Source organism: Corvus cornix, chromosome 20 (genome assembly GCF_000738735.6).
Source record: "Corvus cornix cornix isolate S_Up_H32 chromosome 20, ASM73873v5, whole genome shotgun sequence".
NCBI classification, from domain to species: Eukaryota; Metazoa; Chordata; class Aves; order Passeriformes; family Corvidae; genus Corvus; species Corvus cornix.
In genome coordinates, this window is record NC_046349.1 from 14835267 (window position 1) to 14858619 (window position 23353).

The 23353-nt window shown below is 36.9% G+C and overlaps 1 protein-coding gene across 3 annotated transcripts in view; it reads left to right on the forward strand.

Moving 5' to 3' along the window:
• Window positions 1–15558: 15558 nt before the first annotated feature.
• SULF2 (sulfatase 2) overlaps window positions 15559–23353 on the forward strand; it is a 122895-nt gene continuing 115100 nt past the window's right edge. Inside the window, exon 1 of one of the 3 annotated variants that reach the window (XM_039563710.1) lies at window positions 15559–15873. In XM_039563710.1, the coding sequence (XP_039419644.1) occupies window positions 15559–15873 (315 nt within the window). The remainder of the gene's footprint in view (window positions 15874–23353) is intronic. The other 2 variants (XM_039563709.1, XM_039563712.1) reach the window with 2 other exon arrangements.

Below are 23353 nucleotides of genomic sequence, written 5' to 3' on the forward strand. Positions count from 1 at the left end.
AATCCTCCAAAGTTAGCATAGCAATCACCATCTCGTACTCTCCCAAACACAGACTGAAGCACCACCCTGAGTACATAGGGTATCTTTCTGTATAGCACAACTAAAGCCCCAGCTGAAGCAAGTCCTTGGCACTAAGAGAGGGATTTGCTCAACTTTACTTAAGGACCTAGCTCACTTAGCAAATAATTTGCTCAATGACACAATGCATTTTAAAATTAAACTGCATATCTGAAACTGGCTTTTGGCACACAGTAATGGCATGACTTTCTACAATTTCTGTGTTCCTCTCAAACATGAAAAATTCAGACAAATGGAGAGTGAATGGTATGGTTATGAGCAGAATTCTGAAAGAAAATGGCATAGAATCAGTAGCTCTAATGATGACAACCATACCCTTTGGGAATCAAAACCAGAGCTCCTGTACATACCCTTGTCACTTTTCCAAGCAAGAAACTGAGCCTGTGGTTTAAACAGCGATATTTCCTGGAGCATACTTACGTGAAACAGAGATCACTGGAATCCCGTAGGGAAGAGAAAATAGTGCATTAGCTCCCTTGGTAAAAACACACAGACTGATGGAGCAAATAGACACTGCTTACTCATTTACTTCACAGTGTAAAGAGTACTTGGGATAGATGTAATACTGCAAGCTGGGAAAATATCTGATTAATCCAATATCGGCCAAATATGACATCAGTCTCTGACATGTTAACTCTTCCCAGACACATCAAGTGAAAAATCCAAGGACTGAGCAAGGAGAGTATAGTATATCACATAGGTGATTTAAGTCACTTTATTGCATTGATACAGCCAATGATGTATGCAAAATGTAAAATTAATTGTATTTTAGCAGCAACATATATTTCTTCAGAGTTTGAGCTATGTGTAACAGTATTGTGTCAGAGTTTACTGTATAAGCCTATAGAGCAAATCTACTGTAGAACAGCTTAAGAATGAGGCCATAAAAGAGCCTGCTACTTCAGAACACATTTTGAAAGCCAGTAAGACTATAAAACAAAAGTAAAAATCGCTGAGAACAAACCAAAAAGCAACACAGCCCTTTTGACAGTCTTGCTGACTGTACCAGCTGAAGCTCTACTCAAAAAAGGAAAATAAACTTGTGCAAGACTTTCAGATGCCTTACATTTTCAAATCATTGAACATAATGTAATATGTCACTGATACAATGAAAATACCTTAAAATAGTAAGAAAATGCTTACTATTATTTATTAAACTACGCAAACTTGTAACAGAAGATAATGTAGGAGGGAAAGAATGTTTGTTCTTTTCCAACTTTTTAGCAGAAAGCAAAGATAAGGAATTCAGGTGAGAGAGCTACATCTCGGCCATCAAATCAAAAAGGGACAAAAATTGATTCTGAGTGGGAGAAAATAGTCAACTGCATTGGCTGATACTTAGCAGTTAACAACAGCAAAAGCTGATCATACATCATAACAAAAAAAGCTGTAATATGAAGAATAGCTTTATAGTATTACCCTGAGTTTGTCAATTTGCCTATTGATTTAGGGAATTAATCTGTCCAATATATGACATACATGCACAGCATTGTCTATAAATTTCACAATAAATGTGAATGTTAAAGACACAAAAATCTCAGCTGCAGAGGCGGATGTCCATTTTCATTATTATTTATTTTTGCTACAGGTTTCAATATGATTTAACAGCACACAATACAATAGGACAAATCTCAGTACTCACAGGGATCATTCCAAGAGGTGAATGACATCAATCAACAATAACTTAGAAGGAACATGGACTTTTGGGGGATGCCTGTCAGTAGAAAACATGGACTTTGTGGCAATACATGAGCAAGAAAATTCTGAATGTGGGTAAACAGGTGGAAGTTTCACTTCCTTTGAAATAAACAATTAAAATATTAAAGGAGAAGCTGCAACTGGGAGAGCACTAGTATCCTACTGAGAATGCATTCTACATAGGTAGTCACTCACAGATTTTTTTGCAAGGCAGAAGAAACATCAGCAAAATTACAGTGTGTGTGCTTGTCTGCATGTGTGTAGAGATGTATCACATGGATTTTTAGCAAGACTAAAACTTAGCATGACAGGTCTTTTGTTATAATCAGCCAAGATCCAGTTTCTTCTTGCCCTAAACTGTACCACCACAATTTTACTTTTGTGCTCTGGACCATGTAAAGTTATACACCAGATAATTCAGTTGAGGGTTTAGGGGGTTGTTTTGTTGGTAGATTCATGTTATGATCCATGTTTCCATTTTTTACACAGAAAATGATGAACAGATAAAAAGTAGAATTCATCACATTATCTGAGCAGAATGGTATGCAGCTAGTATTAAGCTGATTATTATACAGGCATAGAACAACACAAGACTCTTGGCCCAGGAAGATAACAATCAAGTACAGAAATAATAACAGGGTTTGAATATGTGGTAACTTACTCAGCTGTTAGGGCCAAACTGGAAGAAGCAACCATGAAGTTCTCAGGTTTGCTTTATTTTCAAAAATATAAAGAATCATCATCCTAAAGTGTGACATTCTTTTATGGCAATGATCCCAAATATTACAGTTTAATTTCTGAGTAATGCACACATCTGGAATCATTGCTGAAACATATTGTCATGGTTTGGGGGGATGGGAGATAAAGAGGTTAGATCTGAGGGATTTGATTTAAAGGCTAGTGAAAAGAATGAGGAGTAAACAACAGATTAAGAATAATTCATGTTTCTTTGCAATACTGCTTAAACTTCTAATGTTATAAACTATTTTTAGTGATAATATTTCTACTCATGTTACTAAGGTGTTAAATTGTAATTTAATGTTATTCATTGAAGTAAACGAGCTGACATAAAAAAACCTCTCAAAAATGTAATGCTACAGAAAATGGATCCTTTGAAGTAAATTTCAGAGGAGTTTAAAGCTGCGTAACATTGTATCTGGCAATTTTTTCCTAGACATTTAACCATTTTTCCAATATGATTCAGATCCTTACATTCCTTTTATGTTAGAAAATAGCTTACAGGCTTTTATTCCCTGAGCTAAACTGTCTTTTTTTCATTTTGAAGTTAATTTCAAAACTTAAGATTGACAAATGCCCCAGCACTAAGTCAGTAGAATGGCAACAACAAAGTTTACAATTAGACCATGATTATTTGATCTTGAACTGCTAGCAAAACAGCAAAACTCAGCAGATTTTTAAAGGAATTCAAAAAAGTCACAAATATAATTAAATAAACCTGAAACCTGTTCAGCATTCATCTTCTCTGTCCTTTGATGTTCTCACGCAGAAGTATAAAGTCTCATTTCTCAAAATCTTTTCCAGCACAATGATATCATCCATTTCTCTTGTAGCTCTCACACTGCATTAACTCCTTTTTTACCTTACAGAGAATTTTTGACAAAAGGGTATAACCCATGGTGTACACAAAAGATTTCACTCACACTTTGTATCATTCCTAATATAAAGTTGGTGGATAATTTTCAAACAAATTCTATAAATCTAAATATTTTGAGAAACTGAAAATCTATCTAGGACCTATCTGGGACAAACATATCAAATTAATTACAAATGTAAATATGTATTTACACAATATTTGCACAATAAAAACTGGTATTTGATCAACAAATAAATATTCCTGCATTCCTCTGTATCAAACATACCAAATGCATACTTTCATTACAGGTTTTTAAAACTGAATTTATTATTCTAGTTCAACATATACTTTTTAGGAAACAGGTTCATATTCCATATACAAAATCCAATTAGCATGTCTGTTGTCTGTTCAGCAACACTTTGTCCACTGTGAACACTGGAGTTCAGTAAGCTCTAGTTACATCCCTGACATACTTGTTTACTCTTTGAAACAGAACATAAGAAGGGCAGGGATAGCTTGGTTCAGCTCTTTTTATTATGCAGTTATTTCCCCTCTAGCTTGTTTCCCAAAGATTGCCAAATAGTAACAATCATCAGACACAATGAACTTGGGTCAAACTGATTTGTTTCTATAGCCTCATATTAAAAATTCCATATCTGTTTCCCAACCTCTTGACCCACACCTTGGGATTATTTTTTCAATCCAATACATATCATCTGTAGCTAGTACTAACCCAAAAACTTCAATCTCTCCCTTTCATTTTTATTTCTTCTCAATCAAACAGCTCTGCAAAGGGAATATAACAGGCTTCTGGCTGCGTAATTGTGAAGAATAATACATGGAATATAAAAACTTGACAAAGATGAAATGCAGAGTGAAGTTACCCTTCTGAGTCTATTAGAGAATATTTAAACTATTTTAATCACAACAAGGACTATTTAGCTGGAATGTTAATGATACATGTTTTAATGGATTGGAACATTTCAAATCACCTTAAAACTAAAAAGACATTTACTTCAAAAGATTGGCAGGACATATTAGAGAGTAGGTCATGTCTTTATGTGAATGACAGAAGGCAGTATAAAGAAAATAACTTACCACTGTCCTTCTTAGTCCAAATTTCTTGCCTTTTAAAAAGAATATTTCTATACAGGAGCACTCCTTTTCCCTGCCCTACCACTCTGCTACAAAATTATTATAGACTGGTATTTCAAAGATTTTTATCTTCCCAGATTAGGTCCCTGGCACTTTGGGTTTCACATAACATGTCATTAAGGATAAAATGCCTCAGGGATTGGTAAGAAGTGAAAAAATTTGTCACCTCTCTTCCCGGAATAGATCAATAACTAAATAGTTAATGATAAAATTACTGGTTTCTAAATTTAAGGTGGAATAGAAAAAAAATACAACATAGGTTATGACAAGGTATGTTGTATAAGTGGAGCTATGTCAACATTTAAAAGCTACAAATCTGGCCCAAACGTCTCCTGGTATAATATGCCACAACCTTTCTACCCTTCACAGTAAATACATCTACACAGAACAAATTAGTTTATCCACATTATAATGTAATAACATCATAAGACATTTATAGAACATAAGACACTAATACAAGTCCATTGTCAGTAGTCTGGCCAGACTGGCCATCAGGGAGCAAGGAGTGTAATTAAATGGCTCAGCTGGGGATAGTAAAAGATTAATGGTAAACCACTAACCTACAAGCTAGGATAAGAGTGCTTGTCTATGGCTACTGAAGTGCCAATGCTGTACTGTCAGGAAAATTCGTAGTGTGGTTCTAATACACTGATAAAGAGTCCCCACCAAACAGTCCAGTGGAGGTGAAGGGGCTCTTGATATGACTCCAGGATGGGGAGTGAAACCTTTAGACTATTTTAAATGGGTTTGGGGTTTTTGTGGTTTTTTTAGGAATGTATTAGTCTAGTAAATAAGCGTAGTTCAGAAAATTGGCTTAGAGAACTCTTCTTTGGGGGTGATCTAAAGTTGTGAATTTTCTCTCTGCTGGAGACACATAGGTTTACACTTAGAAAGGAGACATCTTTCACAACATCTGTTTTTTGAAAATGCAACCTCCAAAATGTATTCTGTATCTCAATGACAAACACACAGAAAACTTGTTGCCTGCAGTAACTTCACAGTCATGTAACAGTTTGCCTGCATATACTCAGGTTGGTTGCCACTAATAAAATAGAAGTGCTTCATGTTTGTCAGATTCAAAATTTCAAAGAAGCTTTAAAACAAAACCATATGTATTGCAAGATAACAAACAATTATGTTCTTCATGTCAAAACAGGAAGCAATTGTAAAGGATCAATTACATACTATTATGTAAGTACTTGTTGCAATCCTTTATGCATTATCTGTTGTAATGATGACTCCCTTTACATATATCATAGTAAACTCATGAACTCCAACATACTCTCTCCTCCTTACATAAGATATTAATAATACAAGTGAAAGCTTTGGTATGTATATTTTTCAAGCAAAGTTTGCTGGGTTTTTTGGTCAGTTTTATGTGCTTCTGGATCCTATACCTAACCTAAAGATGTTAATATTATTATTTTCTCTTTGTGGGCTTAGATATCATATTTTGTTTTCAAAATAATTGGTTTTGAATTTGTCATTCAATCCCTACTTTAATAAAAAGTGCAAACTAGACCTACTTACTCTTCATTGTGTCTCAGTCAACATTTTGTAACAGGCTACAGATGTTATGCATTAAATATTAAGATTTTTAGATGTTAAGATATTTAATGTTATGCATTAAATATTAAGGTCTTAGAAAAGGAACTGCAATCAGCATAAGTTTCCCAAAGGAAATGTACCCAGTTTCTTGGTAATAGTGAAACATCTACATAAAGGGAGAAACAACTCTTTACAAAAAGAAAAGATATGTACTCGAAAGAAATTTCACTTATTAAATGCTGCAAAATCACAAATTTTCTGCTGAAAGAGTCCTTTTATATACACAGCATATAAATACCTGCTTAGGACTTACACACAGGAAGAAGATAAGCCATGAATATACATACACAATTAAAAAACCACATAGTGCAAGTCTCTGTGTTTCTATGGGAAGTTCAGTTTTGAAGGACAATATTCCAAATCTCTTTCTTAAAACCATTTGGCACAGATGGAAGCCAAGGTGGCTGTAAGCCAGCTCTACCTCAGCCAGGGATTCCTTCTTGCAGAAGAAATCTCAGGTGCCGACTGTGGAAAGCTTTATAGATCCTTTTAGTGGAAAGGAGCCAGCACACAGTCCAGGACATGGACTAATACTTTTTTCCCCACTAAAGTAGGTTTTTTGGCTGTAAGACACTTACTGAAACAAAACAAAACAAAACAAAAAAGACTGGTAAAAGACTGAGTCCCATATTAAGCAATTTACCTGGAGGTTAATTTTCCACCACCAATACAATGTAAGCAGAAATGATATCATTTAGCTCTTCATGCACAGTTTGCAGTGACCTTGCATAAATCTAGTTAATAGTAGGAAAAGAATAAGCAAATTCAAGGATTCTATTTCTTTTAGTGAACTTTTTTTTTTGTCCCTTTATTCATATTTTACCTTTCTTTTGTCCTCCATGCCATTTTTTCATACGGATTTTTGAATTCTATGCTTTTCACTGTCTTTCAAATTAATAGGTGCATATTAAGGTTAGAATGAATGAGTGAAATGGAACATGCAATGTGTAAGTAAGTCCATTGCAAATGACATCGTCCATATTCCAGAAGAAAATGTGCCTAAACCCTTTTAAAGTATCTAAAAATGTTGCCTCCAGTGAACACCTAAAGGACTCTGATGATTTTTATAGGTAACAAATAAAACTCATTATGAGGCTAGTCTATGTGCTTATTAAGCAGCCTAAGTTTCTAAGCAATAAAAGGATCCTGTTGTATATGGGGGAAAAACAAAAACTTGGGGAGGTGGGAGAAAGAAATGAAAATCCTATACAAAATTTTATTCTCGTAACATAGAAGAACATGCACAAGTTCTCCAACAGAAGTTGTATTTAGTACAACTGGGGTGTTTTCTTTAATGATATCTGAGAATGAAAGAACATAAATTTATTATAAGGAATAAACAATATGTAAATTAAACAAATAGAGCTTGCCTTGGATTGCCCAAGTCTTGCATGCCATGACAATATTGAGGAAAAACCCCAAGGAGATTTTTGGCAGTTAGTCATACTGAGCCTTTTGTTATTCTCAAAAGACTGTGTCCAGATACATGCATAACTCATGCAGTTGCAAATAACAGAGTAACTGGAAGACCAGACATAAGAACTCTAGGGTGAAGTGGACTTAAAACCAACAGTCAGTACAGCTATCTGTGCTGCTCTTTCCCAGAAATCAGGAAATGTCATCTGTAAACGCTTTTAAATTATGCTTCGTGTGTGTTACTCTGTATTACCCAACATTAAAAGGCATACCATGTGCTAAACAAAAAAAAGGGCTGACTTTTAGATTAATTCTTCAAATAATAAAAGAAGGTAAAATAAAAATGCATGTGCAGCCAGTCATAATCCATATTTTCCAGGTTTACTATTAGGTTATATGACCACACTTCTTAGAAATTCCCACTACAGCCTTACTTTAACAGCTGCTGATAAAAACTGAGAGCTGACTTTTGATTTTTACAATCAAACAGAATGAAATATAGAATAGGTGATTTATATATATGTGCCTACTCTTTTTTGTCCACACTAATATTTGCCTGTCATAATCACAAAGCAAGAAACACAACAGCTGCAAATAAAAAGAATGTACTACAATTTATAAGAAATTCTCCTTCATATTTAGTTCTCTCATGCATTGTGCTAAGAAATAGGTTAAATGAACAGAAAATCAGTGTGGTCAGGCAATGGGGTGAAAGTTCAAATGATAACTAGCTCTCAGCAGGAATAAAATGAATTTAGGAAGTATTATGATTTATTGTTAATGCTAAAAAAAAAAAAAAATCTAGAAAACCTCACAAACATGTAACAGCTCAGATAAATCAAACCCAGAAATTAATCCACCCACCAAATGGCAGGAAATAATTTGAATTTTCTTTCTAAATCATTACTGCTTCAGATAATGTTACTCTGCAATCCCTTTGCACTGCCTTTGTTTGTTATCTTCTATAATTCAGTAGCCAAAACACCATGATTCATGTATTTTAGGGCCAAACCTGAATGTGTGGATGTCAAAGCTCTTGTCTTGGGAGGGCTCTGTTCCCATACATTTTCAGGTTGCAAACAACACACGACAATTTTATATATTCTGCAGTTATTCTTTGTTATACCATCACAGCATAGAAATAAACATTACAAATACTTATAAATATTTAAGTTTACATTCTGCCTGTAAAGATCATGATCCTTACAGCTGCTGTTCCAGGCGTGTTAAATTAACTTTTGCTACATAACTTTTGGGGGATAATTTGTATGACACCATATATTGAAAAAGGACACTATCTGGTAAAATCTGCTTAATAAAAAAAGAGTCCCTCTTCAATGGATTTTTCCAGACAAAATTTTGATCCTTTTGCAAAAACCAGAACTCATTTTTACATTCTGGGAAATGTCAGCCTAGTTTGGCAGGATTTCATCTTAGTGAAGAATGGGTTAAAAATCAAACAATGGCCTGGGTATTTATTCCACAATGTAGTTTCTCTCCTAAGAACCATATAATGAAAACCTCTGTGTGGGATCCTCGTTTGCTGCTCCTGCTTCCTAGAAGCTGCACAGCTCAGTCCCTTCCCCCTTCATGCACACATTCAGATTTCTCTACTCTGTCAATACAAAACTAAAAGGCAAACCCTGAGGATTCATAAAATTAGGGGTTGTAGCATGTGATGTCACTGTCATGGGAGCAGATATTTCTTGAATCAGAATTTCTTTATGTAACAAGAGAACGGTTGGAATTGTTTCTTATTTCTGTGCTTTATAGCAACATGCCAAACTGCAAGAAGAGCACAGCATGGGACTGTACACTTGCTTTCTGCATAAGGAAAGGTTATGCGCAAAGAAGGATGTCTTACTGTGATGTATCATTTGTGACTAATACCTATTTTATGCTTCACAATCCAATTTATATTGAAAGCTCTTTGACTTCAGCCCAACACTTGTCCATCCTTCAATAAAAGACATGTTTATACAGATGCATGTTATTCAGAAAAACTCTTTACAACATAAAGACTGTATATATAAGAATACATTCAGTGCCTATACTTGAGAAGAATAAAATCCAAAAGAAATTTCGCTTTTGCATATATATTCTCTGTTGCCTAGCATAAGCAAATACTTTCAAATCAACTATCTTTGAGACCTTGGAGATTCAAAATCTGTCTTCATATATACTGACATGTATCTCAGTGGTGCAGGTCTGGTTTGAGTCCAGATACTAAGTCAATAAAGGAAAATGGCAATTCTGGTAGAGATTTTTAAGTAGTAAGGGCTAGCAGCTAAATTTGAACCACAGGTGTGACTGTGGTTCAAACTGCTTGTCCCAAAAAGGTCAGGGAGTGTTTGATTTTAAGGCTCAATACATAGAAACACACATGGCATATGCAAGTAAAATACTGCCTAACAATATCTGTGGTATTGAACAGTTGCCGTAGTAGAGACATTGGTAACCAGTGAAGCTTGAAAGATTTGCATTATAACCAGAAAAGCAAGATGCCAGATCAAGTTAATCTGTCACAATGGTTCCTGCTTCCCTTGATATCTACGAATGCGTAGATATTACATATTTGTGTAGCCTAGCCTATAGCTATTATATTTTGGATCTAGAACAAGGAAGCATGAAGAAAATGTTTAAATACAGAGTGTAACCTAACGTGTGACTGAAGACAGCAGTAAACCAATGAGTGTTCGTTGCTGGTGAAGAGTGAAACTTGGAGCTGACTTAAAGCCTTAAGGAGCACATATCTTACTGTTCATCTGCAAATTACAGATCCACTGGTTAATATACCAGTGTACCTGTAGTACCATTGTATAATTGAAATACAACCTCCAAATACCAAAAGAAACATTTCCCAGGGATAACTGTGTTAAATTCCTCAGGCATTTAAGAATGAAGAAATTGCATTTTTGTCAATTGACATTACTTTAGAAATACACAAATAGGAAAAATCCATGGACTTGTAACCAGAAATATGCCATATGCACATTCAACCCATATGAACTGTACTAGATCTGTGCACAATCTGTATATGCAAGAGTGAGTAACTTCAGAGATCCCTCTGCTTAGTCTCATTTTTAACTTGCCTTGTTCAAAATGAAATCATCAATCATGAGATCTGTACCATGTTTTATGGGATTATTTGATCTTTCCCATGACAAATACAATTAAAGCATGTCACTTCTCCATACACATCGCATTCGTATGTACAGGCATGATATATTGGTACAATCACAACTTTCTGACTTTGGTGAAATTGCAAAGCTTCATTAGAAATGAGGAGACAGAGAGTCCTGGCAGTTTTCAGATCTTTAGGGAGGCATTTGTTGATGTAATAAATTTCTTTTTTTTTCTGTCGGAAGGGTAGAGTCTAAACACTGTAATAGAGCAATATTGAAGTATTTATTTTACCTTTTTTTCTTCAACTGAAATGCTAGCAAGGGAGTGTTTTTTCAGTTTGGCAGGCAGCCAGCTGTTTTGCAGTAAATAATGTGAACTTCGTCCTGCAGTGTAAAGCTGTACATCTTTACAAAAATATTCAGTCCCCTGCTAGAGTCCAAGGAATCTTTGCTCACAAAGTTCTTGCAGAAGCTTCTACAGCAAGTAACTTGGCAAAGAATTCTAAGCTATATTAAGTACTTTCTCCCTCTGTCTCTTTTTCCCCACTGAAAAGACTTCACGTATTCCTCCTCAAGATGCTTTTCCTCAACATACTGGAGATACAAAAAAATATTATACTAGTTCTTAATAAAATGTCTCAGGTGCTGTCTTCTAGCCAAATCCTGAAAAAATATGCTCTGTAACAATCTGCCAGATTCAGTACTGTATCAAAACTGACATGCAATATATGCAATTGCTCAGACAGCCTCACTGGCAGGGTTCCATTATAACTATGTGCACTTGAAGTACGTGACTGTACTATGCACTTCAAATTAAGAAATTTTGTTTAGTTACCAACAACTGATGTTGTAAATAGGCTCTTAAAACGGTAACTTTTGGATACATATAATTCAGATCATTTAGGCTACCAGCTGAAAAAGGCAAGATCAGTGTTCTAAGACAGAAGCTGTAGAAGGTACAAAGTCAAGGAGTCCCATTCTTACCGAAAGCAAAGGCAGTTGGTGTAAGTGAATGCATCCAGACAGGTGGAGTCATATTGATGAATTGGACTGAAAAGGCAAACTCCATGTTATAGAGGGATTGTGTCTAAAATTAAATCCATTTTAGGTTATGTAGAAACCAATACAGTAAGTGTTGCTTTTGAAGACATAGAAAATCAGAAAAGAAAAGTAATTTGTGAGCACGTGTGGGTAGCAGAAGGAACTTGATGACTCTGATCCTTCTGTCAGCACAGCAACCTGCCTTTATTACTAACACATCAAAGGAGAAATCTAACTTGTGGAAGGAGATAATGAGGCTTTTTTTACCTCTGTGTATCATCTCACACCTCAAGAAAGAAAAGATTTACAGCTACTGTTAAGCATGTTCTTTGTAGCTATCCAAAGAGGATGCTTTCAGCAGCTAGCACTCCAGTACTGCCTCTCTGCACATACTCACTCACTCAACTCACAGCACAGTTCAATCTTTAAGAGCAGTAACAAAGCCCACCTGTTTAGAGGAAGGATTGTGTGCTTCCCCAGAACTGAACACGGAACTGATTAATTAATCAGTGGTTGCAAAGCCCCTTGAAACAGAAAAGTGCTCTAAAAGCTACAAATTGTTATTGCTGAACACTTCCCTGTTAGCACTGGAGTTACAAATCCACTTCCCTTAATGTGTTCTGAGGAAGGGGATAGGAAACATGAGATTGCAGTTACCACAGTTACCAAAGAACATGCAGAAACTCACAGTTTTGGTGTTTACCTAGAGAGACTCATCTTGGAATCTATTTGAGTCTATTCTAACTATATTACCTGCTGAAGTTTAGACAGCTATTTCCTTATGTACCTCTTGTTGCTATTGTTGCTTTTCTGTTTTTCCCCTTCCCCTTACAGATACAGTTGCTTGCCAGCAGAAGATATGGCCCTGTGGGGTAGGAACTTAACTTTTCACTTACCATCTGCTGGCATTTTCAGTGATTAGCACTGTCCATCCATGTTTTTGCTTGCTCACTAGTGTCAGCAGCTAAATGACATTTCAGCTAGTTTCAGTTCTGCAGCTTCCAAGATGAATTTGTTTGTTTAGGTAAAGATGCTACACTGTCTAAATCTAGGCTAGGTCTTGCCACATTTGAAGTAGTACATTCATTTTCATAACGGTTCCTGAGTCATCACTGGCACATAACCAAAAAAAAGAAAAATTCTAGCTTTTCACAGTTTATAAAAAGTGGCAACATTCCCACAGATCTGCTTTGTCTTTATAACAAAGCAACTTCTTTATGACTAAGGCTCCAAGGTATGTTTCTGATTAGTTTCTTCAGTCCTGATTTTTTTTTTTTTCCACTGGGAACTTAACATACAGAAAAAAAGGAAAAGGAGGGGGTAGGTTAAAATTCAAACTTTGGTTTTGCACTCACATACTGAGTTCCACTCATATGGTTTTGGCTGGTTCACTTCAAAGAACAGCCTGCTTCAAGATCTGAAACTAAATCCATGGCCCAAGTTTGCACTATTTGGATCTTTGGGTTTGCTTTTACATTCACACTAGTATTTAATTACTGATGCTATTAATGTAACTTGATATATCTTTATTTGGACAGGGGAAGTTGGCAAGAACAATCAGATTTGTTGGATTGATTAAACGTTAATAGATCTTCAAAGACATTAGGGATTAAAAAAATTTATTACTACAGCTAGCTTATTTCAATATTTTTAACTCTGCTGAAAGCATCACCCTAATAGATCACATTTTTCTCTGCTTTGCATAAAGAAAAGATGGGGAAAGAAAATTACAGCAGAACTATATGCAACATGCACACAACCATAAAACGAAAATTCTTAATGCAAACGTAGTGTGGGAATGGCAAGAGATGGTGTTTCCTGAGCTTATTACATTAATGAACACCTGCTGCACATGGAAAACACACCAAAATAGTTTTTGAATAGTTCTCTTGGTGGTACCAGATCCTCATGTCACTGAACTCCCATAACTAGGCACTGCAATAATTTTTCATGAAAAAAACAACATTTTTCAGGGATACAGTGTTTTTCATCATGAACTTAGTGGAAACCTGTTCATTCTCCATCTTTGGTCATTTGTATTTTCACTGCTTCAGAGGTCAGTTGTGTGCTTATAGGTAGTTTTATTTCCAACCATCCTTTGTCTTTCATATATGATGACAGCATGTTCTTCCGTCAAGTGAAGAGCAATTTCTCATGCATGTATTTGGCACCTAGGTCAATTTGTTTAAGCTGTTAGAAGAATTTCTATATATTAATAAAATCAATAATAACATTCTTAAAGTAGTAAGACCAAATCATGCATTAATGTTAGACACAATATCTCACAAAATTATTATGATCAGTCTTGATTAGAATATATATGGAATTAACTTAGGCTTGAGAATAGCTTTGTAAGATTAATGGAAGATTCACTACCCAATTTATCATTCTGGTAATTATAACTATATAGAAATTGTTCCTTAAAAATATCTTGTAGTGACAATTTGTCCCTTCAGATTTAGAGGCATTACACATGCATATTGAGGACAAAATTTTATCCATTTGGAGTCTCCTAAGAAAGACTGCAATCATTTAATTTTGTGTACTTTTGAGACTTTTTTGTAATAATAAGATAAAGCTGTTGAGCACCTTTAATACAAAGATAAAACTTTCTTGGTGGGCAAGAAAGAGATCCCATCTTTGAAAGTGTTTATTTGGAGTAACATGTTGAACCACTTACAAGCCATGTCATAACAGCATTGGTATAAAATACAGCTGGTTGGCTTTACTTCCAGAAATCATATTTTTTTATAATAAAAGGAGCTATGATTAATTTAATTACAAGATTACCCAGCTTATTTTGACCCCTTGACATTCACCCCACCACAAAATTTACATAATACTATACGTCAAATCCTCAAGCCCTGCAAATAGCGTCTAGTCCATGCTCTGGTTTTAAATATGTAATTTGACACTGCTCTGGTGAGAAATAAGAATCTGATGGTTTCAAAAAAAAAAAAAAAAAAAAGAGACAAAATTAGAACTTGTATTAACCCATTTTAAAAAGTACCTTTTCTACTTTACACAGCATGAATCTCAAGATTATTTACTTAACTTTAAGTTGTTGAAAGTTGACATAAATTTGCATATTTTTCTTGACATGACTTCCTAAAAATATTACTCTAGAACCTGTTGGAATAAAGCTATTGTCTTATTCCCTGGATTTTATTTCCCTGCAGAATCAACAGAAAACATAGGCACCTAGTTAAAAAGCATGATCAGAGAGGCCTGTAACAAGGAAATTATTAATACAAAAAGAGAAGTAAAACAGGAACTATCACTCTGCTTTCGTGAAAGTTTACACCTGCACTGCAAGATCTCAACTACTGTTACGTGCGGTGGAGACCCAAAATAAGGGCCTGGGCACATAGGTTGTCCTCCTGTTTTTGGGAAAACCCTCCAGTTGGGAACGTGAAAGGCTAAAACTCAAACCCGTTAAATAGTGAAAGAGACTTGGCTCTTTTGGGAGAGCTTGCTCACAAGAGATGTCTAAGTCTAAACACAGATTTTAGCCCGGTTTCTGACACTGAAGCAGGATGAGACACATTTCTCCGTGCAACATTCCATGTCGAGAATCCCACTTGTTAGGTGGGAAGTACAAAAATTTTATCAGGTCGGGACTTTATCGCCTGCACACCTGAGGAGGATCAGTTCCACCTGCAGCTCTTGCTCCCTGACATCCCCGTCCCTCTCGCTGCCCCACCTGGCACTCCTGAGGCGGTTGTCCGGGCGGGCGCTGAGGGCGCTGTGAGGGGAGCTGAGCGCTGAGAGAGAAGCGGCGGCCCTGAGACGGGGAGATTCCTGGTGGGGGGAAGGAGGCGGGGCACAGCCGCAGTCCCCGAGATGTGCAGGGTGAAGAGCGCCTTGGAGGGACCGCAGGCTCCCTGCAGGCTTCCCCCTCCTCGGCTGCGCTTGGGTGGGAGCCCCCGGCTCAGGGCTGGAGGAGGCGCCTCGCAACAGATGGTTCAAGCCGGCTCCCGGCTCCTAGCGCGGCCCGCATTGGCCAGCGGCGCGGCCCGGGCGGAGGAAGGGCGGGCTGCAGTGGCGGCTCCGCGGCGGGAGTGCAGCGCCCACATCCCCGCTCCCTCGCCTCCAGCGAGGCTGCCGAGACCACCTCCGCTCCGGAACGTCGGCCGTCTCTCACGGCTGCAGTCACCTGTGAGTGCCCGCCCGGCGGGGCTGCGAGTGGCGCCGTATCCGCGCGCAGCCGGCCGGGGCTGCCGGGACTGCTCCGGCGGCGGGGGCGGGAGGCCCGCAGGGCGCGAGGCCCGCAGGGCGCGGTTCCTGCGGCTGCTGCCCGGGCTTGGGGCGGGCGAGCCGGAGCTGCCGCCTTCTCTGGCCTAGCCGGTGCACTAGGGAAGCGGGGAAGGGGTGGGGGGATTCTCCCCTGAGCGGAAGACGGAATCCATGCTGGGGAGACTTTTCGGTAGGTGAGGGGACACCCCCGCTCCCTATTCCCGCTCCCCCTTTCCCTTTATTCCAGCTTCATCGATGCAGAGCCACTTGTAGCGAGTAATTACCGGGTTTTGGTCCTCGGCGCTCAGTGCGGAGAGGGGGACGGGGACAGACTGTCAGGTGGGGAGCTGGGATGTGGGGGAAGTGACTTGCCCAAGGTCACTCCGTGAGGCAGTGGCAAATAATATGTGCTGTACTAAAAACTTCTGATCTCTAGCCCTGTGCTGGGCTGTTCAACAGCCCTGCAAGACACCAGGCATAAATCTGTCTGAGCTGTAAGTAGGACTCTAATTAGCTACTTTTTGTTGTTGCTGTTGTTTTGTTTTAAAATTTTGTATGGACGTTAAAGCATGCAGAGGTGCAGCATCTGTGTCGTCTCCCGTGTTTTCTCCTGCCTTCAGACATGTGAATGAATGCATATGTGATCATGCTTTTCTGTGGCTAATGCTAAATTCAGTAGGAAATTAATGGTAAAAATACCATGTTCTTTCCTAAACTTTTACCATGGCAATAAGTTGTTGGTTTTTTGTGGATTCCCCCCTCCCCCCCCCATTAATAGTGAATGTCTTCTTATGCTGTCAGAGAGTTGTTGTGAAAAGCCCTTTAATTGGTTAAATGGCAGCTGCGTTCCAAAATTAATCTGCAGTGCAATAGCTTTTATTCTCAGTGCATGTAAGATATAAAGCATGGCGGGCCATGATTTAAGAACTTAGGACTAGAATATAAGGTGGCTGAGTTCTCCAAAGGATGCAACTGGAGTGATTGCTTTGGTGATAGCTATATACATAGCAATTGTCTTTCCTTCCCTCTCTCCTCTCCAAAAATAATTTCAATGAGTTTGCACGAAGACATTCTGTAGTTTACTCCTGCTAATGTTCAGTGTTTCTTTTGAATTTCTCATTATGTGAAAGTAAAATGGACACCTATAAGGATATTTTTTAGATTAAAAGTTTTATTAGAGTAGTCAGAGTCAATCCTCTTCACAGACTTTGATTAATCCTTGCATTTCATAAAATGTCCTACAGCAGTGAAACTTAAAGTGTGCTGTTCAAAATCTAAACTGTCCCTGCTACCGTCTCAGTTTAGCTTAGCTGCTCTTCTTAGTTTTTTTGGGGGGTAGGGAAATTGAATTTGAGAGAAGTTTAGTAAAATGCTCAAAATATTAGTATAAGTAGGACAGCTTTATTTTCATCTATATTAGAGTGTTAGGTGAACTCTGTACACTCTTCAACACAAATCATGGAATTCGAGGCCAGGTCTCCGGTATCACAGGGTTTCCCTACCGTGGATGTTTTATCGTTTGAATGTGGAGGGGTTTGTATGTGTTTGTTTTAGTCTCATTCAGAAAACAGAGTGTTTTTCTCAAATCCTTCAATGGTTTTATTTTCCCCTGGACTTGGATATTTGAAAAAAAAAAAAAAAGAAACTTTTTATTGTGCTTGTGTTTTGGCTATATAATATTTGGTGGGTTTTTTTGTGCTTTGTATTTGGGTTTTTTTTTTCTTCATTAGATTCCTTGCAAGGAATCTTATTTTGGGTAATTTCTAGCTGAAAGAGTTTGTCCTTACTGCATAAACTCATTTGCTTAGTTTGCCCTTTCAGTACCAGCTTCTCCATAATTTCTTCTAAATGCATAGGAAAATGTCTTTAGTTTTTTTTACCTAAGTAGCTGATATTATTTAATTAAACAAGATGTTAAGTTGAAATAGATGATGTTTTGTTTTTAAGAAAGTCTGTGTATTTCACTATTGTAACTTCCTTTTGAGCATTTCTGTTATGAGGATCTCAGGTTGGAAGAGTTATGGTTGCTTATCTACAAAGAATAATTCAAACAGACTTGGCGATATCAAATTTGCAAGTATAACTGATTTGCGTTTATAAATGAGTAAGAGCTTTCTGTGTTGTGAGAGAGAAGGTGATTGAATAAAGCAAACACTTCTGTGGTGTAGTAGAAATACGTATTTTTGAGATGCTAGTTTTAATATCTAATATCAAAAAACTCTACAACTTGGTGCAAATTTATATTTTACCTTCCCTTCAAAATTGCTTTAGAATTAATTTGAATGCCAGATATCTCTAACTTACTTCGGTGTAGATAGCATAAAATGATTAAAATATTTTTCAAATAGTTGTAACTCCTCAGTGAAGCACAGTATTTTTTTCACTTTTTTTCTCTTAGCCACCTGAAGATGTTGTCTTACTGTGAAATTTAGAATTGAGTGAAAGTAAGATCAAGAACTTCTACAAACCCATCAGAGAATCTTGGTTGAAGATTTCAGTGAGATCATACTTCTGTGAAGAATACTCCATACCTTTGCCAATTTTCATGAAGAGTAGATAAAACCTGCCTTTTCAATTGTCTCTTGCAGTATTCTTGACAGAACACGTTCTCATTTTTTTATCAATATGTTGGGTCAATTTCTCAGGCTGGAGTGGGCATAATAGAGAATGGCATATATGCTTATGGATAAAATGGATGTTCCAGTATGCTCATGTTTTTGAGAATATGTTGGGTTTATTCTAGTACAAACCATGATTTAATTTGAAACCTGAAAACCTTAATGAGTGGGGTTTACTTTGTCTTTTTTTGTTTGGTTGGATCTTTTGTGTGTGTGGTTGTTTGTTTGTTTGTGGTTTGTTGTGGTTTTTTTTTTTTCCCTGTTCCCCCCTACTTCCCATTTAAATGAGTTTCTTATACGCTTGGATTTTTGTTTCACTTTGGAAATTGTCTGAATTTCTCCATGTAGTTTGTTGCTGGTTAACTGCTTCTCCACTACCTGTCGCCACCACCCTTCCTCACCCTTCACTTAAATGGTGTGTGGGAAGAAATTCTGAAATGATAGTAGAAGTTCAGTAAGGGAGGATTTCAGCTAATTAGTGGCTGACCTCTGTAGGAAGAAAAATGTTGTGTAATATTTCTGAATTCCGTAAAAATGTTATTCTGGTTTTTCTTTATTATTTTATATCTCTGTGTGTTTTCCAGCATTAGTTCACCTTTCTCAGTAAAATCAGAATAGCATCTCTAAGTTCAGTGAGTTTAAGCAGTTTGTGGAACTGAAATAAAAGTTCTGATGAGTAATCACTAGTACTGATTTGCCATATTTAATGGATTATTGGGATAGAGTGTCAAAATAAAATTAGTCTATTGGGCTATTAGTTGTCGCTGACCTGTATGTAGTATTCTGAAATGAAGGTTGCAATTTTGTGGTGATGGGTAAACAACTGTAAGTATCAACACCTCTCAAGAAATGACATAAATATTAGATGAAGTTTCATTGCTCCTGAAAGACATATTCCATTTAGAAATGGGCAGCACCTTATTTCCTAGTTCCTGAAAGGAAAGCAATTGAATTGCCTGTCTTATTTGAAGATTTTAGGCAGCAGGCATTGTGAAACACTGAAATTTTTGTTCCCTGAGGTAGGAAGCACTGTAAAGTGTGGTTCTACTATGATCTGACAGTTCTGATAATCTCCATGACTGAATCATTGACTATGAATCTCCATTTTAATAGATTAAATCACTGTATATAAGAACTTGTGATTTTTGAGTAATATTTGGGAAAGGAAGATTGTGCATCTAAAAGGTGCTGAGTTGTGTCAGAAGCTGATGTTATTTTCAATCTGGAAACTGAATAAGGAAAGTATCTTACGGGTTTTTGGTATCTGGAAGTCCTGATTGATTGACCTGTTATATAGATTTTCTTAGGTCTGCTTATATATTTAATATTTTTCTTCTGAATTGTGTCTTTATGGTTGAAGTGCTAATAATATGAAGGTCTTGGTGCATCTTTTTTTGCATGTTACCCCAGAGTTTCTGCCTTTTAGTGGACAGAAAGAACACAAGTCAAAACGGGCCAGGAGGGTGTTTTAGGGTGGGGTTTTAGTTGCTCTGTTTTTATAACTTTAATATTAGAATCCTAAATTCATACATTTTACTTCTGTGACTGAAATATGCAGTCTGGGAAATCACAGCTTGCTTCTAAGGAAAGTTAAGGTACCAAAATCCTAAGAACTAAAGTTTCTATACTTCTCCAACAACAAATACTTGGTAGGTGCATGATAAGAAGACTAGTACTTAATTTATTATTTTCCTTTGTATTACAGTACAGCATCCTTTGAAGGACTTCCTAAATAACTGGACTCCTTTGTCATTCTTTTTTTGTCAGAGGGAGAAGTAGTCAGTATAGAAGACTTGAGCGGCTTAGAGAAAAATATGTTTCTGCTGTTAGAAGGCTTTTTCCATAGATAGGATGTGCAGAGACAAATTACTTTACAAAATGTAACTTAGTTGTGCCTACAGAAGGGTGAGGCAGTTTAGTTGCCATTGAAGACAGCACTGCAATGTGTCTTCTGCCTTCTAATTCACTAGATAAATCTTTAGCTCATGTTGGACATCTAGCAGTATCATGATGCAGTGGATTCTGTGGTCTGGTTAGGGTCTTCTGACTGCTCCAGATCCTAGCACACTGATGAAAGTGGAGGCATCTGTAAGAATGTAGATAAATGAGTTCTAACTAGTACATCTAAATCTCTATCTAATGATCTGTCTTTAGTCACACTTGTCTGATAGTCTTAACTGTAAGATCAAAGCAATCATTAAAAATTCTATTGAATTACCTTGCCAGTGATATTTTCATGGACTGTCTTCTCAGTGCTGTCTGCTGGAGAACAGACTTGCAACCAGCAGAGCTTAGATATGATACAAGACCTTGTCGGTTCTGTAGCTGCTCGCTGTGATATTAATGGTGTTAAATTAGCAACATCAACGGTATTAATTGATTTATTTTATTCAGACTGTGACATTTCTTTGGTAAAATGATCGTTAAACATGTGCAAACATCCTGTGTGCAGCAAAAGATCTTTGGGCCCTGACAAATGATAAATGAGAAAATTACAGGTTGTAGAAAAACGTAAATATTCTTTGGGAAGCTGTTCTATGGCAAGACAAAAATGTTCCCCTTTAAGCAATGAAGGATTTATTATCTCTTCTCACCTCCATAAAAAAGCTTATTTTACATACTTGACACGTGTGTTGGTGTCTTCCTTTCCTTCAGGCACTGCTGTTGAATTGGAATTTGTCCTGGTTTTGTGAGGCAAGTAGTCCAGCACTTCACTGTAGGAAAGTGTTGTAGTCTCAATTAGCTCCTCTTGTAATCTTCGGGAAAATTTTGAGACTGTCTTACGTTTTAGTTCACTTGTTAAGTCCTTTTCCATCAGATGGCTATATGTAATACTAACTTACATGTTTAATTGATGAATGCATTAACCATGGCTTTAGGGAAAGGTTTAATCTAGTTTCAGATAATCCTTGTGACATTTACTCTTCCTGTCTCTAGCAGAGCAAGGATTTGTAGTGTCACACTGGAGTACTAACATCGCTACCTACAGAACATAAAAGCTTCAACAATATGATGCATTTAGAGTAGCTTATTATCTAGTACAATTTATAAGTATATTTTATAGCTCCTGCACCAATGTTCTGAAGTGTGACTGAGTACTGTATTTCAGCCACTGCCATTTATCTCATTAAAAGTACAGCTGAAGTTACTGTGCTATCTAACAATAAAACTAAATTGTGAGTTCATCCTGCTTTTATCTTGTAATATGCAGTTTGGAAAGAACCAGACAGCCTTGATAGTTAGTCATTTTCAAAATCACAAAAATAATTTTCAAATACTTCAAAAATTTTTGTCAGTCTTTGCAAGAATGGAGATGTTACAAGCAATTAAAAGAACAGTTAAATTAAATTTTTTAAAAATAAGAATTACTGAAAGATTTAACTTTTAACTAGCAAAAATATCTCTCTTCCCTTCCTCTGGAAACTAGATTTGCAAATAGCAATCCTGTAGGTTTATTAAAGACCTGTTAAAAAAAACCCCAACAAACCAAAACAACAAAACAAACCGAAAACCTAAACACAATGCAAGAGCAGAGCTCATTTATTTTTCAAAAATGAACAGATCAATTCCATTGAATAGAATGTCTGATACCTCTGTTCTTGAATGTGTATTTTTTTGCAAGTTTTTCTAGGATGTGAATCCAAAGTTAATGATGTATGCTAAGATAACTAATAGCACAATCTGATATTTTCATGGTCATTTGAATACATTTAAGCTATACCACCATACACCAAACTTGGCAAGTCTGATCCAGAAACAAGTGTTTCATGCACCAAAATGTTCTTCAGCAAGGCAGAATCGTCAAAGAAATGAAGACTTAGATTTTTAAAGAAACACTTGCTGAGCTCTGTAAAGGGAGAAGGGGCACAGTAATAGAGCCTGAATTTGGCAAGTTTCACATAGCGAGGCAGCATATATGCCTCATATTTTGGTTCCAGGAGATAGGAGGAGTACCTTGGCACTAGTAGCATGTAAAAGCTGAACCTCAAATGAAGTACTTCCCTCATTTAAGTCTTTGGCTATATTTGTAGAGGTTGAGGAATTGGTTTTTGTCTCATATTGTTAGGAGCTGTCACATATCAGCATTTTCTCCTCTTAAGGAACTATCCTGGAAACATCAACTCCCTAGGAGGGATCTAGAGAAAAGGAGCAAAATTATCTATGATCTAAAATAATTATTACCCCGGTAAGAGAAGACTGAGTGTCCTGGAATTAGGTGAGAAGCCAAACAGAATTCCATCTTTCTAAGACTTTGAGAAAGCTTGTGATTTCTCTGCTGTGCTCTTAAAAGATACTCTGCTGTGTGACTTGTTTCTAGTGGTCTTGGGCAGAGGGTCCTCAAAATAAACTGGCAATATTTTATAGCTTACACTATGAACGTGCACTATGTATTTGTGATGCTAATGTGGTCTTCTGCATTTCACATTGCATTTCCAAGAACTGGAATTGAGTACCCAGTAAAGTTGTGAAACCTTTTGAGAAGTTTAACAGGTTAGGCAGTCATAAGATCTCTATATACCTCCTTTCTCCTATGGTGCAAAGGCATAAGCTGGCTGAACTCCAGTGATCCTTTTATTTTTGAATCAGCCCTCTGTGATCAGGTTGGACTTGACTGCATATTGCTAAGGTGTAAATATATAATGCTTCCCACGTTCTTATTTAAAAAGCATAGTTACTTGTTAGAACCCCCTCTGTTTAGCAGGGTTGTAGTGCACGTTAAGTTTGAAGAGAGCTTAATTCCAAGAGTTTTTTCCCATATATCATATATCTGCTTAATAAAATTT